Genomic DNA, 13,136 nt, shown 5'->3' on the forward strand with positions numbered 1-13,136 from the left:
CTTAAACATTTCACCTTTCTCAATTAACCCATGACCTCTAGTTCTAGTCTCACCCATCCTCAGCGGCAAAAGCATGCTTCCATTTACTCTATGCTCCTCATGGTTTCGTACACCTTTATCAAATCTTCCTTGATTCCCCTGTGCTCTAGAGAATAACTTTCCCTCCAGACCCAGCAACATCTTTGTGAATATTCTCTGCTATCTTTCAAATCATTGATATCTTTCCTATAGTTAGGTGACCAGAATACTCCAAAGTAGGCCTCACCAATATCTTCAAGAGCTTCAATCTAACAACTCAGCTTCTGTACTCAACAATTTGATTAATGAAGACCAAAGTGCCAAAATCTCTCTTTATGAACCCATCTATCTGTTTCCACAGGGAGCAGATTTTGGGATAACGGTCAGAAAGTTGGTTTAACTTTTTTTTTACCTTAAGTCTGTCATTGTCAAACTGCTTCTGCACTGTGTTCTGCTCTTCTACTCAAAGTCAAGTTCAAAGTAAATTTATTATCAAAGTACATATGACCATAGGCATATGTTGATTCACTGAGATTCACTTACTTGAGGACCTTCACAGTATTTAAAAGGAATCAAACAAAACATCCAGAATAAATAAATAAACAAACAATAAATATCAAGAATATGAGATGAAGAGTCCTTCAAAGTGAGTCCATAGGCTGTGGGAGCAGTTCAATGCTGAGGTGAGTGAAGTTAAGTGAAGATATCCCCTTTGGTTGAAGACCCTGTACCTTCTTCCTGATGGCTGAGTGGGGTAATAACTGTTCCTGAACAGTTCCATTGAACTGCTGCTGCTAAGTTAACAAATTTCATGACACATACCGGTGATAATAAACCTGATTCTAATTCTGATCATATATGCCAATCTGCAACTGTGCCACAAGTTCATCGACCTTATTCTGTACACTGCACACATCCAAATATAACACCTTTTCGATAACAATAATAATGGAAAAGTGGAAAAAAACACAATAATAATGGGAAAAAACACAGTAAATATAAATACATTAGATAGCTTATATGCATAGATTGATTGTATGTCCATAAAGTGACGCTGGGCACAGGAGTTTCTGTACATAAGGTGACTCTGACAGGAAATGATAAAGTAGTGGTGGTTGCGGGTGTGTGGAGGGGTGGGTTAGCAGGTGGGGGTGTTGATCAGCCTCAGTACTTGGGGACTTACTGACTGCCCATTACAGCGCTGGTGTTTAGGACAACAGTGAAGGTCCTCATCTCTGGTGGTGTTCAGAGATTCCTTGATCATGCCCGTAGCTTCCTCTGGGTTTTCACTACTGTCGGACATGTAAGTCCCAGGTGGAGACTCAGGAACACCGCCACACTCAGATGTAGGAGGATTCTTCATTGCTGTTTGCGTAACAGTTTTGTTTTGGTGGTCAGTGCTGTTAGTGCTGAGTTGAGCCCTCGAACCTGGAGGACTTGTATACCGCTCTCAGTCTGGCCTCTACCCTTTGACCTGTTTGTCATGGGTGACCCTACCAAGAGCCAAAGCCTAAAGCCCCAGCTCCAGCGTGCAGCCCTCTCCGGGTCATTGAGGCACGCAAGCCTCCAAACCCTACAACACGGTCGTGGTCCTCTTGGAGAACTGTTTGGGGAAAGTAACAGTTTTTGAGTCTGGTGGTCCTGGTGTGAATGCTACAGAGCCTCCTCCCCGATGGGAGTGGGGACAAACAGTGAGCAGGGTTGGTGGGATCCTTCACCATATTACTGGCCATCCCATCATGATGTTACATTTGCATGTTTTATGCAGTCACCTGAATTATCTGCTTAATCTTTATGTACCCCAGAGGCGCGCGTACCTTCATCAGCCAGGGTTTCAAGGTGTGGTCCAGCAGGATGTCAAAGCCGAGGAGCTGAAAGCAAGCACTCCCAGACACGTGATTTCGGAAGCAGGTGAAGTAGGTGTTCCTCAGGGCCGGATACACAGACAGAATGGTTTTGATGATCACGTCTTCAATACTGCTCCACAGCACCTCCAGGTCATAGTCATTGCCCTCCATGTACTGGTTAAAGAAAGACAGCTTTCTGCAAGAAACAACATTTTACAGAGCCATCAGTTCTAATCTATCGCAGGCCACCGTTCATCCATCGGATGGCATTGCCGAGTGACTTCGCTGATCAAGTACCCTGCCCCACCATTTGTGTTATTGTGTGAGAGGTCAATAGCACTGCAAGCCACAAGATAGACTGCGTATCCATTGAAGGAAATATCAGCTCTCTTGATTCATTTCCCCCCTTTTTGACAGGATTTATTGGAAGTGATTTCTTGCTGATTCATAGTTGCCTTTGAAAAGGTTGACTGCACCCTGAACCCACAATATTCCATCTTGTGAAGTTGCCTGGTGGTTTACATTCACAGTCAGAAAGCACTACAGTAAACAAACAGGCCCTTTGGCCCATCTAGTCCATGCTGAATCATTAATCTGTCTGGTCCCAGTCTGTAGCCCTACCATCCATGTACAAATTTATCTTAAATGTTGAAATCGCACTTCCATCTATCTCTTCTGCTGGCAGCTTGCTCCATACTCTCACTACCCTCCGAGTGAAGAAGTTTCCCTTCATGTTCCCCTTAAACTTCTCACCTTTCACCCTTAACCCACGAGCTCTAGTTCTAGTCTCACCCTCCCAAGCTCCGTGTAACAAAGCCTGACGTAACGAATCAGTGTTTCTAGAGTCATTGTCATAGAAAAGTACAGCACAGGAACAGGCCTCTTGGCCCATCTAGTCCATGCCAAAACCTGCTAAACTGCCGACACCCACTGACCTGCACCAGGATCATAGTCCTCCATCCTATCCAAACTTCGCTGAAACGTTGAAACCGAGAACGCATGCAGCACTTGTGTTGGCAGCTCATTCCACACTGCTCACCATCATCTGAGTGAAGACATTTCTCCTCATCTTTCATCTTTCACCCTAACCCATGATCCCTGGTTGTGGTCACACTGAACCTCAGTGGAAAAAGCCTGCTTGCATTTACCCTATCTATACCCCTCATAATCTTGAATATTTCTGTCAAATCTCCTCTCAACCTTCTACATTCTAAGGAAGAAAGTCGTAACCCATTCAATCTTTCCCTATAACTCAGGTCCTCCAGACCAGCTACATTTTTGTAAATTTTTCCTCTACTCGTTCAACCTTATTTACTATACATCTTTCCTGTAGATAAGTGACCAAAACTGCATACGATACTCCAAATTAGGCCTCACCAATTTCTTATACAACTTCAACATAACATCCCATCTCTTGTACTCAATACATTGATTTATGAAAGCCGATGTGACAACAGCTTTCTTTCTACCTGTGACACTACTTTCAATGAATTTTGGACCTCTATTCCCAGATCCCTTTGTTCTACCGCACTCCTCAGTGCCCTACCATTCACTGTGTAAGACCTTCCCCGGCTGGTCCTACCTAAATGTAACACCTCGCACTTGTCTGCATTGACTTCCAGCTGCCATTTTTCAACCCATTTTTCCAGCTGATCCAGATCCCTCTGCAAGCCATGACCGCCTTCCTCACTGTCCACTATATCCTCAAACATGGTGTCATCTGCAAATTTACTGATCCAGTTAACTACATTATCATCCAGAACACTGATAGAGATGACAAACAACAATGGGCCCAGCACTGGTCCCTGCAGCACACCACTGGTCACAGGCAGAAGCTCCTAGTCAGAGAGGCAAACCTCTACTACCACTCTCTGGCTTCTCCCACAAAGCCAATGTCTAATCCAATTTACAACCTATGCTGAATGCCGAGCGACTGAACCCCCTTGACCAACCTCACATACGGAACCTTGTCAAATGCCTTGCTAAAGTCCACGGAGACAACATCCACTGCTTTGCCTTCATCCGCTTTCCTGGTAACTCGCTCAAAAAACTCTCCAGGATTGGTCAGACATGACTTACCATGCACAAAGCCATGCTGACTATCCTGAATCAGTCCTACGTCTATCCAAATACTCATATATCCAGTCTCTTAGAATACTTTCCAATAACTATCCCACTACTGATGTCAGACTGAGCAGTCTGTAATTTCCTGGTTTATGTTTAGAACCTTTCTTGTCACTAAGAATTATTTAAATATCTCTGCTAGGGCCCCTGCAGTTTCTGCACTAGCCTCCCCCAGGGTCTGAGGGAACACCTTGTCAGGCCCTGGAGATTTACCCACCCTGATTTTCCTCAGGACAGCAAGCACCTCCTTCTCTGTAATCTGCATAGGGTCCATGAACTTACGGCCCATTGCAAGCAATGGTAAGGCCACAGCAGTGTTGTAGGCCTCAAATATGAAGAGGAAATGGGAGATTTCCCTCACTAAGGAGCTTTTTAACAACAGCTCAATAGTTGCCCATGTCTTACAGACCTTTATTCCAGATTTATCCGATCACTTATGTAAATTTGTCTGCCTTCATGGGATTTAGCTCACATTTCTTTGTTCTAGATCCATGGTTCTTGCTGGTGTTACGTACCCCGTAACTGGGTTGCCAAACCAGCAGAAATGGATCACTCAGTTGGAGTCTGGGTTACTAGAACTAAGAAAGTTTTATTAAAGAAACAAGCAACACAGTAATCGAAAGGATAATAAATGCAACAGTTCAGCAATGATAAACACACATGTGCACAGAATTAAGATAACAGGATCAATCAAGCTCTATCGTTGTCTAGGGGTAAATGACCAATTTCAAAGTGACGCAAAGTTCAGTCCAATTTAGTTCAGTTCGCAGTAATCGTTGCCGTGGCGATGGACAATGTGGGGGGAAGGAGAGAGAGAACAAGAACGAGTGATCATTCAAAACGGCTTCCAGTCACAGACCTGCGATATTGCTCACAAGCAGCTTTCCGGCGAGTCCTTTGTGATGTCACCTGAGGTCACCGACTGTGACCCCTCCTCCAGATGCAGTCGATCCTCTGCAGTGAACCTGGCACCCAAGCAAGGGCGGACACACACCGGGTTCCCGCTGATCGTACCTTTCCACCCTGTGCGTCTAAGGCTGATTCCGCGATCAGCCGTCCAAGAACTTCCCACCGACTTGTGAGAGGCGCACCGCTTCCAGGGTCGCGTTACCTCAGGGTGTCGTGCATGTCTTGCCTTAGCGAACCTGTCCCTTTTTATCCCCCTGCTGGGGTATCGCCTGTCCATCACTTCAGACAGTTCAGGGTTCAAAGGGGGAGCCGCTCTAGACAGCTCTCTCTCCCGTCCCTTCATTATACATCTCCAAATCGCCTGTCCATCACTTCAAACAGTTCAGGGTTCAAAGGGGAGCCGATCTTGACAATACCCAGACTGATGGCTCCTTCATTAACATCTCCAAATGCTGCTTCATTGTGTTCCTTATCTCTCCCTCCCCTGAGGACAGGTGGCAGACCAACTGCTGATGCCACTGGTGCTAGCCCAGGCCAGCAAACATCTTAATTTATGTGTATTCTCGTCACACTTCCCCCCTTTAAGGATTTTTACCGGGGTAAAAATTACAAACATGAGTACATTATTTGATACACACAAATATACATCTTTATCAGCTATTTGGCTAATACAGAGAATTTGAAGTTGTCAGCACCTTGACAGGCAGTCAGCCATCACATTTTCCTGTTCCTTTTATATGTGTTATTAATAATCCCTTAGACCAGGCTCCAACTTAGCAAACTTCATAGTGGCCAAAAACACTGATGAATTGCGATCAATGTAACCTCTCATTTGGTTTTGTCCCGGACCACAATAACAAGGGTCGTCCCATTCCGACCTAGTTTTCTCTCGCAAGGGCTTAGTAGGAGGGGGAGGGGTAGTGACCGCAGAGTTATTGCAAAACTTCCTACAGTACCCCACCATCTCCAAGAGCCTTCTGAGGGCCCTCTTGTCTGTCGGGGTTGGGAGGTCAGCGATAGCCCGCACTTTAGCTTGCATTGCTGCCAGCTGCCCCTGTGTCACCACAATTCCCAGGTAAGTGACCTTCGTGTGGCCGAACTCATTTTTTTCAAGGTTCACTATCAAGCTGGCTTCAGACAGCCGTATTAAATTGCCAATACACACCTCTGTGTTCGTCAGCCCTTTAGTCACTGAATTACTCATTCTATATGGCTGTTATTTACTAGGCTGACCTATTGTAACAGACACCACCCAACATCCCAGTTCTTTGCATCGCCTTGGGACAATCAAACACACGGGTGCGAGTCGTTTAATTACTTCTCCTAAAGAGTCGCTTTGTTCGGGGATTAAGGGAGAGACCTTATCAGCAGACCTGGCCAAAACAATAGCCTTCTCCCATCTGATCGATACCATACTAATATTTTCAAAATGGTTTTTTTCTCTTATCAGGGGGCCCCTAGCTTCATTGATTTCCATGCTAACACCGACTAGGTTTGTTAGCATATCAAAAGCCTGTGACCGTCTCAGTTCGCGTCGGTCACAATCAATAACATCCTTCCCCCTGGGCAGCCGGTAAACCTCTTTCATGGTTCCACCAACTGTTCCCTCCAGTACCGCAAAATGTCCACCGGGGGGTACCTCGTGGGCCAGGTTAAAAACCTCATCCCCAAAACTCTTTTGCACCACCTCCAATTCCTCATCTGCGGGCACGGTACTGGATTTCCCTTGCTTCCTTAGCACTTCCTCCTCCACACAATAGCCTACTAGTTCCCTTGTCAAGTCTGTGTCAGAGAGAGCTGTCTCTGTCGAAACCATCAGCCCCTCGTCTCACTCCCGCGTCTGCACAAATTCTTTCCTGGCTACTGCTACTTCTGCCCCAGCTCCCTCACTACCTCTTGCCTCACTATACTCCTTCTTTTCACTTTCTACCCCCTTCCCGTACAAGGTTGGCAGAAACGTTTCAGCTAAATTTACCACCGCAGCCCCATGATGAACCTGTCGGTCCATGGGCGGGGCCTCAATGCTGGCAGCCTGACCTGTCAATCTCACGACTGGGAACACGATTCCCTCGGCGACGTCATTACCGAGCAAGACTTCCACGCCTTTCATCGGTAATTCGGACCTCACCCCAATCGTGACTAGTCCAGAGACCAGGTTGCTTTGTAAGTGTATCTGGTGCAAAGGGACTGATTCTGTCCCTTGCCCAACACCTTTGACCTTGACCTCCCCAGTCCGGATCTCTGAGCTAAACTCTAATACACTCTTCAGTATTAGTGACTGACACGCTCCCGTGTCTCCCCAGATCTGCACCGGAACTGGTTTTAACCCCTCCTTCACTGACACCAATCCGGCCGAGATAAACCTCTCGCGCCCTTCCTGAGCTTTGGCAGACCTGTCCTTCCCTAGCGGTTCGCTTAACAGCTCGATACAGCCGTCAAAATCGCTGTCTTCCCTTTTCCCGTCTCCTTCTTTGGGGCAAAGCACCTGGACGCAAAGTGTCCGACTTTCCCGCAATTATAACAGACGACCCCAGGAGACTTCCTGCCAGACTGCTCCCGGTCTACCTTATCCCTCTCACTAGTCCCCGGCTTACTTTCGGACTTTTCCGGCAGACTCTCCCCACCGTCCTGACTACCCTTCTGGTAGCCTTTACTCGGGGCAAACTTCATTTTATGCGTCAACGCATACTCATCCGCTAAATTAGCAGTTGCGGCTAACATGGCTGCCTCTTTCTCATCTAGGTAGGGTCTCATACCCTCAGGGACACAACCTTTAAACTGCTCAATCAGGATCAGCTGCAGCAGTCTGTCATAATCCCCCTCTACCCCCTTTGAGGCGCACCAACGCTCACAATATGTCTGCATCTCACAGGCAAACTCCAAATACGTGCGGTCCCACTGCTTCCTCGCATTCCGGAACCTCTGCTGGTATGCCTCCAGGACCAACTCATAAATCCTGAGGATGGCCTCTTTCACCACCTCATACCTCTGGGCATCTTCCGCGGACAAAGCTGAGTAAGCTCCTTGGGCTTTCCCTTTCAGTACACTCTGAAGCAAAACCACCCACTTATCCCTCGGCCAGTCCTTACTTATAGCCACCTTCTCGAAATGGAGAAAGCACCGATCCACGTTGGTATCGTCAAATGGGGGAACCAGCCTAACCTCCTGGGTCGCCCGGAACCCTCCACCTTGGTTCGGCACGAGCCCCTGCTTGGCCCTTATCTTTAACTTCTCCAGCTCAAATTCCCTTTTCCTCTGTTTCTCTCTCTCTTCTCGCTCCCATTGCCTCTCTTTCTCTTCTTTCTCCAACTGTCTCTCCCTCTCTTTCTCTTCTCGCTCCAACTACCGTACCCGGAACTCGTGCTCGAGTGTCAGTTTTTCGAGCTGCACCTGTACCGCATCTCCAGCAGGTTTTTCAATAGACACCACCCCCAGCTCGCCTTGGAGAAACACACCTTTAGATACATAGTGCTCTATGATAGCTCTGTGTATCTCCTCTCTCCTCATTGTCGACTTCCCCTTAGCAAGATTCAACAGTTTGGCCACAGCTACCAATTCCGATTTCCTGGCATCCTCTAATGCCTCCAAGGTCGCCGCCTTTATAAATTCCTCAATATCCATTTCTGCTGTTTGTCTTTTCTTTCTTTCGGGAATTTTAACCCAATCAATTTACTCCGTCCCAAATTTAGCGTTCAAAATCGCAGACGAGAACCTCACTTATGTTACGTACCCCGTAACTGGGTTGCCAAACCAGCAGAAATGGATCACTCAGTTGGAGTCTGGATTACTAGAACTAAGAAAGTTTTATTATAGAAACAAGCAACACAGTAATCAGAAGGATAATAAATGCAACAGTTCAGCAATGATAAACACACATGTGCACAGAATTAAGATAACAGGATCAATCAAGCTCTATCGTTGTCTGGGGTAAATGACCAATTTCAAAGTGACTCAAAGTTCAGTCCAATTTAGTTCAGTTTGCAGTAATCGTTGCCGTGGCGATGGACAATGTGGGGGGAAGGAGAGAGAGAACAAGAACGAGTGATCATTTAAAACGGCTTCCACACACAGACCTGCGATATTGCTCACAAGCAGCTTTCGGGCGAGTCCTTTGTGATGTCACCTGAGGTCACCGACTGTATCCCCTCCTCCAGATGCGGTCGATCCTCTGCAGTGAACCTGGCACCCAAGCGAGGGCGGACACACACCGGGTTCCCGCTGATCGTACCTTTCCACCTTGTGCGTCTAAGGCTGATTCCGCGATCAGCCGTCCAAGAGCTTCCCACCGACTTGTGAGAGGCGCACCGCTTCCAGGGTCTCGTTACCTCGGGGTGTCGTGTGTGTCTTGCCTTAGCGAACCTGTCCCTTTTTATCCCCCTGCTGGAGTATCGCCTGTCCATCACTTCAGACAGTTCAGGGTTCAAAGGGGGAGCTGCTCTAGACAGCTCTCTCTCCCGTCCCTTCATTACACATCTCCAAATCGCCTGTCTATCACTTTAAACAGTTCAGGGTTCAAAGGGGGAGCCGATCTTGACAATAACCAGACTGATGGCTCCTTCGTTAACATCTCCAAATGCTGCTTCATTGTGTTCCTTATTTCTCCCTCCCCTGAGGACAGGTGGCAGACCAACTGCTGATGCCACTGGTGCTAGCCCAGGCCAGCAAACATCTTAATTTATGTGTATTCTCGTCACACTGGACACGAAAGACCAGATTGGGACGATCCCAACCAGCGGGACATCCTGAGAGATAATCCAGTCCAGGTACATTCCCTGTGGCAAGGGACGTATAATTGACTCCTGCTCATTATTGTCATTATTTACTGATCATTAATAATGACTCCTGTCTGCAGATTAGAATGAGAGAGTGTTTAGCATTGTCCTTCCACTCACTTTTATCTGTTATTTCAGTCACGGTCCAGTCAGTTGATTCCTCATTTCTGTTCATTTCCTTTTCCCCGTGTTTTACCTGGCTCCTTGACTAAGGCATCTGATTCTCATCCGAACTGGAAACATAATAACTCCGGCTTACATCTACTTGGGACTGGACCGTCACCTCAGCCAGCGCGGCAAAGCACGTTCCGGGCCGCTGAGAATAGTGGACTCTAAGTTGCTTCGGTGCCTGGGGTTGCTTTGGGAATTCTGTCATCTCGTGTCCAGCTGAGTATTGCTGGCCGTTTACCGCTATTTCGAGTCAAGATACCAACAGACTGTCATTGTTTGGTTTTGTAGTTTCGTGTCCTGCTGAGTATTGCTGGCCGTTTGCTGCTACTCCGAATCAAGATACAACTTGTCTGTCGTTGTTTGGTTTTGTTGTTCTGTGTCCAAGTCCAGGCTCTGTGTCCAAGTCCGGGCGCCGTGTCCCAGTCCGAGTCCGAGTCCGGGCTCCGTGTCCGAGTCCAAGTCCAAGTCCGGGCTCCGTGTCCGAGTCCAGGCTCCGTGTCCAAGCTCCATAACCAAGCTCTGGGTATGGGCTACTCCGGTTTGTTGGCCATGTAAGCATCTAATCCTCACTCTCCGGCCTTCCTCGCAACTATTAATAAACACACTTCTGTTAATGCTACCTCCGTGTCAGTGTTCTGCACTTGGGTCCGCTTCCAGTCGTCCATTGCAACAATTTCAGCTTCACTCCGTTCCTTAAGGTTGTTATAGCCATGGGGTGGTAACGGGGACGAGCTCCCACTACCTATTAAATGCTCCCAATGGCGTGTGTCTCAATATTGCCTCTGACAACCAAGTCACAGCTCCTGGCCTTCATGGTGGCTTAGCTACTAAGCCCGGATATGGAGAGCAAGCTGTTGCCCATGTAGCAAGCTCCCCATCTCCACGTAGTTGATGAACCCAAAGGAACGGCAGAGAGCAATACAGCCTGGCACCAGCAGCATCGCAGGAGTTGCCAGTCAGTGTTGAACTCAACGTGGGACTGCCGCAGATGTTTTCCCTCAGGGTTTACTCCTGAAGCCTTCCCTATGAGTGGGTGTAGTCGCAGGGCAATGGGAGGTTTGAGATCAGAGTTTTCCTTCTCCTAGATGAGGGACCAGCCATGGTTGATGAGTCCCATCTGCCTGAAGCGACTGGATTTAAGATGCCATTAACCCACCTTTGCCCCTTCTCCTGTCAGTAGAAATGATTCCGCCCAGCTTAGTGGCTAAGCCACATGTAAAGGCCAGGAGCTAGACTTGGTTGTCAGAAGTTATTGGAGGGCATGGTACAGGATTCTAGGACAAGAGGGCATGACTTCAGGATTGAAGGACGTCCATTTAGAACTGAGATGCGGAGAAATTACTTTAGTCAGAGGGTGGTAAATCTGTGGAATTTGTTGCCATGAGCGGCTGTGGGGGCCAAGTCATTGAGTTCATTTAAGGCAGAGATAGATAGGTTCTTGATTAGCCAGAGTATGGGGTGAAAGCAGGGGAGTGGGGATGACTTAAAGAATTGGATCAGCCCATGATTAAATGGCAGAGCAGACTCAATGGGCCAAATGGCCCACTTCTGCCCCTATATCTGATGGTCTTATAGCATGCCATTGGGAGCATTCCGCCAGTTATGACAACCTGAAGTAGTGGCAACAGAGTTAAGGGCTTCACTAAGCTGCTGCTGTGTGCTCCTCTTCCTTCTACAATGTGCCTGCTCGCTAAGGTTGTTGCGTGAATGAAGCCAGCGGAGAAAATTACTGGTAGATACAAAGCAGCTTCTTTATTCGACAAAGCAAGTTCAGAGAAGGCATTTTATGGAGACACTTCTGGTCGAAAGGTCTGGCCGGCCTGACGTGGGGCTCGATATTTTATGTGCCAAACGGCAAAGGGCAACTCCATACTTACAATGCATGGACAATGCTTTCTTTGAAACTACATTCGACCTTCACGCCTCCTGCTTCACAGCCACACCACACACATCCAAATGAATTTTAATCACCATTGTCAGCTGGGATTCATGGCTTTTAGGAATCCATTGTTCAGAGCTGGCCACATGTTCAGACTTGGTCACATGTTGGCATGTGGCCAAGTGGTTAAAGCGTCCCTCTAGTGATCTGAAGGTCGCTAGTTCGAGCCTTGGCCGAGGCAGCGTGTTGTGTCCTTGAGCAAGGTACTTAATCACACATTGCTCTGCATTAACACCAGTGCCAAGCTGTATGGGTCCTAATGCCCTTCCCTCGGACAACATCGGTAGCGTGGAGAGGGGAGACATGCAGCATGGGCAACTGCTGGTCTTCCATACAACCTTGCCCAGGCCTGCGCCCTGGAAAGCTTCCAAGGTGTAAACTTCCAAGGGGAACCTTCCATGGTCTCACAAGACTAACGGATGCCTACATATAAAGTTCAGATCTGCACTCCAAATAAAATCCACAACACATATTCAGATATGAAGACTGGTAGCCAAATTCGATTGCTAAATGCCTATGTCCTAACCCCAAAAATCACTCCAACACTGACCTTCTATAATGTGCCTGCTCGTGGTGAAGGGTGCACCCTGCTGCATATGGTCTCACCTTTTACTGCCTTTCTTTTCATCCGGGACAACGTTCATCATACGCTTGTTGATGGCGTAATTGGTGAGGTGCATGCAGACGTCATCCTGTGAGAAGCAGAAGATAAAGATGTTGGTTTCTCAGTCAGGGACATTGCCCTCAGTTATCGCGTCACACTAACGCCATCCCAGCCAGAAGCTGCTCAAATGCTATTTTCCTCATTCCTCTCGGCTTCACTTTTCCCGTGGTGATGAAGAGCAGTCGGCAGGTGGCAAGAAGGTGAAACTGAAGGAAGCCTTGCATCTTAAAGCAGTTTTTGCAGCCCCAAAACATCGCCAAGTCAAAGGATTGCTCATCTGAAGCGCTGTGCATAAGGATGGGTGCTGTCAGTCAGAGCAAGGATGCGAGGCTGAGGCTTTATAACTCAGGCTGAACTTTGGAGTATTGTGAGCAGTTCTGAGCCCCTTATCTAAGAATTGGTGAGCTGGCATTGGAGAGGGTCTGGGGGAGGTTCACGAGAATGAAAGGGTTGTCATTTGAGGAGCATTGCTCCCTCTGGGCTTGTACTCGCTGAAGTTTAAAAGGATGATGGGGGATCTCAATGAAAACCATCAAATATTGAAAATCAACTTGGAGAGGATGTTTCCTGTAGTGGGAGGGGGGACGGCTGTCTCTAAGAGCAGATTAGAAGAACTTAGGGCAGAGGTGAGGAATTTCTTTAGCCAGAGGGTGGTGAATCTGTGGAATTTGTTGCCACGGACCGCTGTGGAG

At 47.6% G+C, this 13,136-nt stretch overlaps 1 protein-coding gene across 1 annotated transcript in view; it reads right to left on the reverse strand.

Moving 5' to 3' along the window:
- The window catches only part of LOC140210207 (uncharacterized), a 41,384-nt gene extending 28,956 nt beyond the window's left edge, over window positions 1–12,428 (reverse strand). Inside the window, exons 1-2 of the mRNA XM_072279083.1 lie at window positions 12,387–12,428; window positions 1,836–2,061 (exon numbers count right to left, since the gene is read on the reverse strand). Of these exons, the coding sequence (XP_072135184.1) occupies window positions 1,836–2,061; window positions 12,387–12,427 (267 nt within the window). The 5' untranslated portion in view covers window position 12,428. The remainder of the gene's footprint in view (window positions 1–1,835; window positions 2,062–12,386) is intronic.
- Between the last annotated feature and the right edge of the window lie 708 nt (window positions 12,429–13,136).

The sequence above is a fragment of the Mobula birostris genome, chromosome 15 (genome assembly GCF_030028105.1).
Source record: "Mobula birostris isolate sMobBir1 chromosome 15, sMobBir1.hap1, whole genome shotgun sequence".
In the NCBI taxonomy this organism is placed as follows: Eukaryota; Metazoa; Chordata; class Chondrichthyes; order Myliobatiformes; family Myliobatidae; genus Mobula; species Mobula birostris.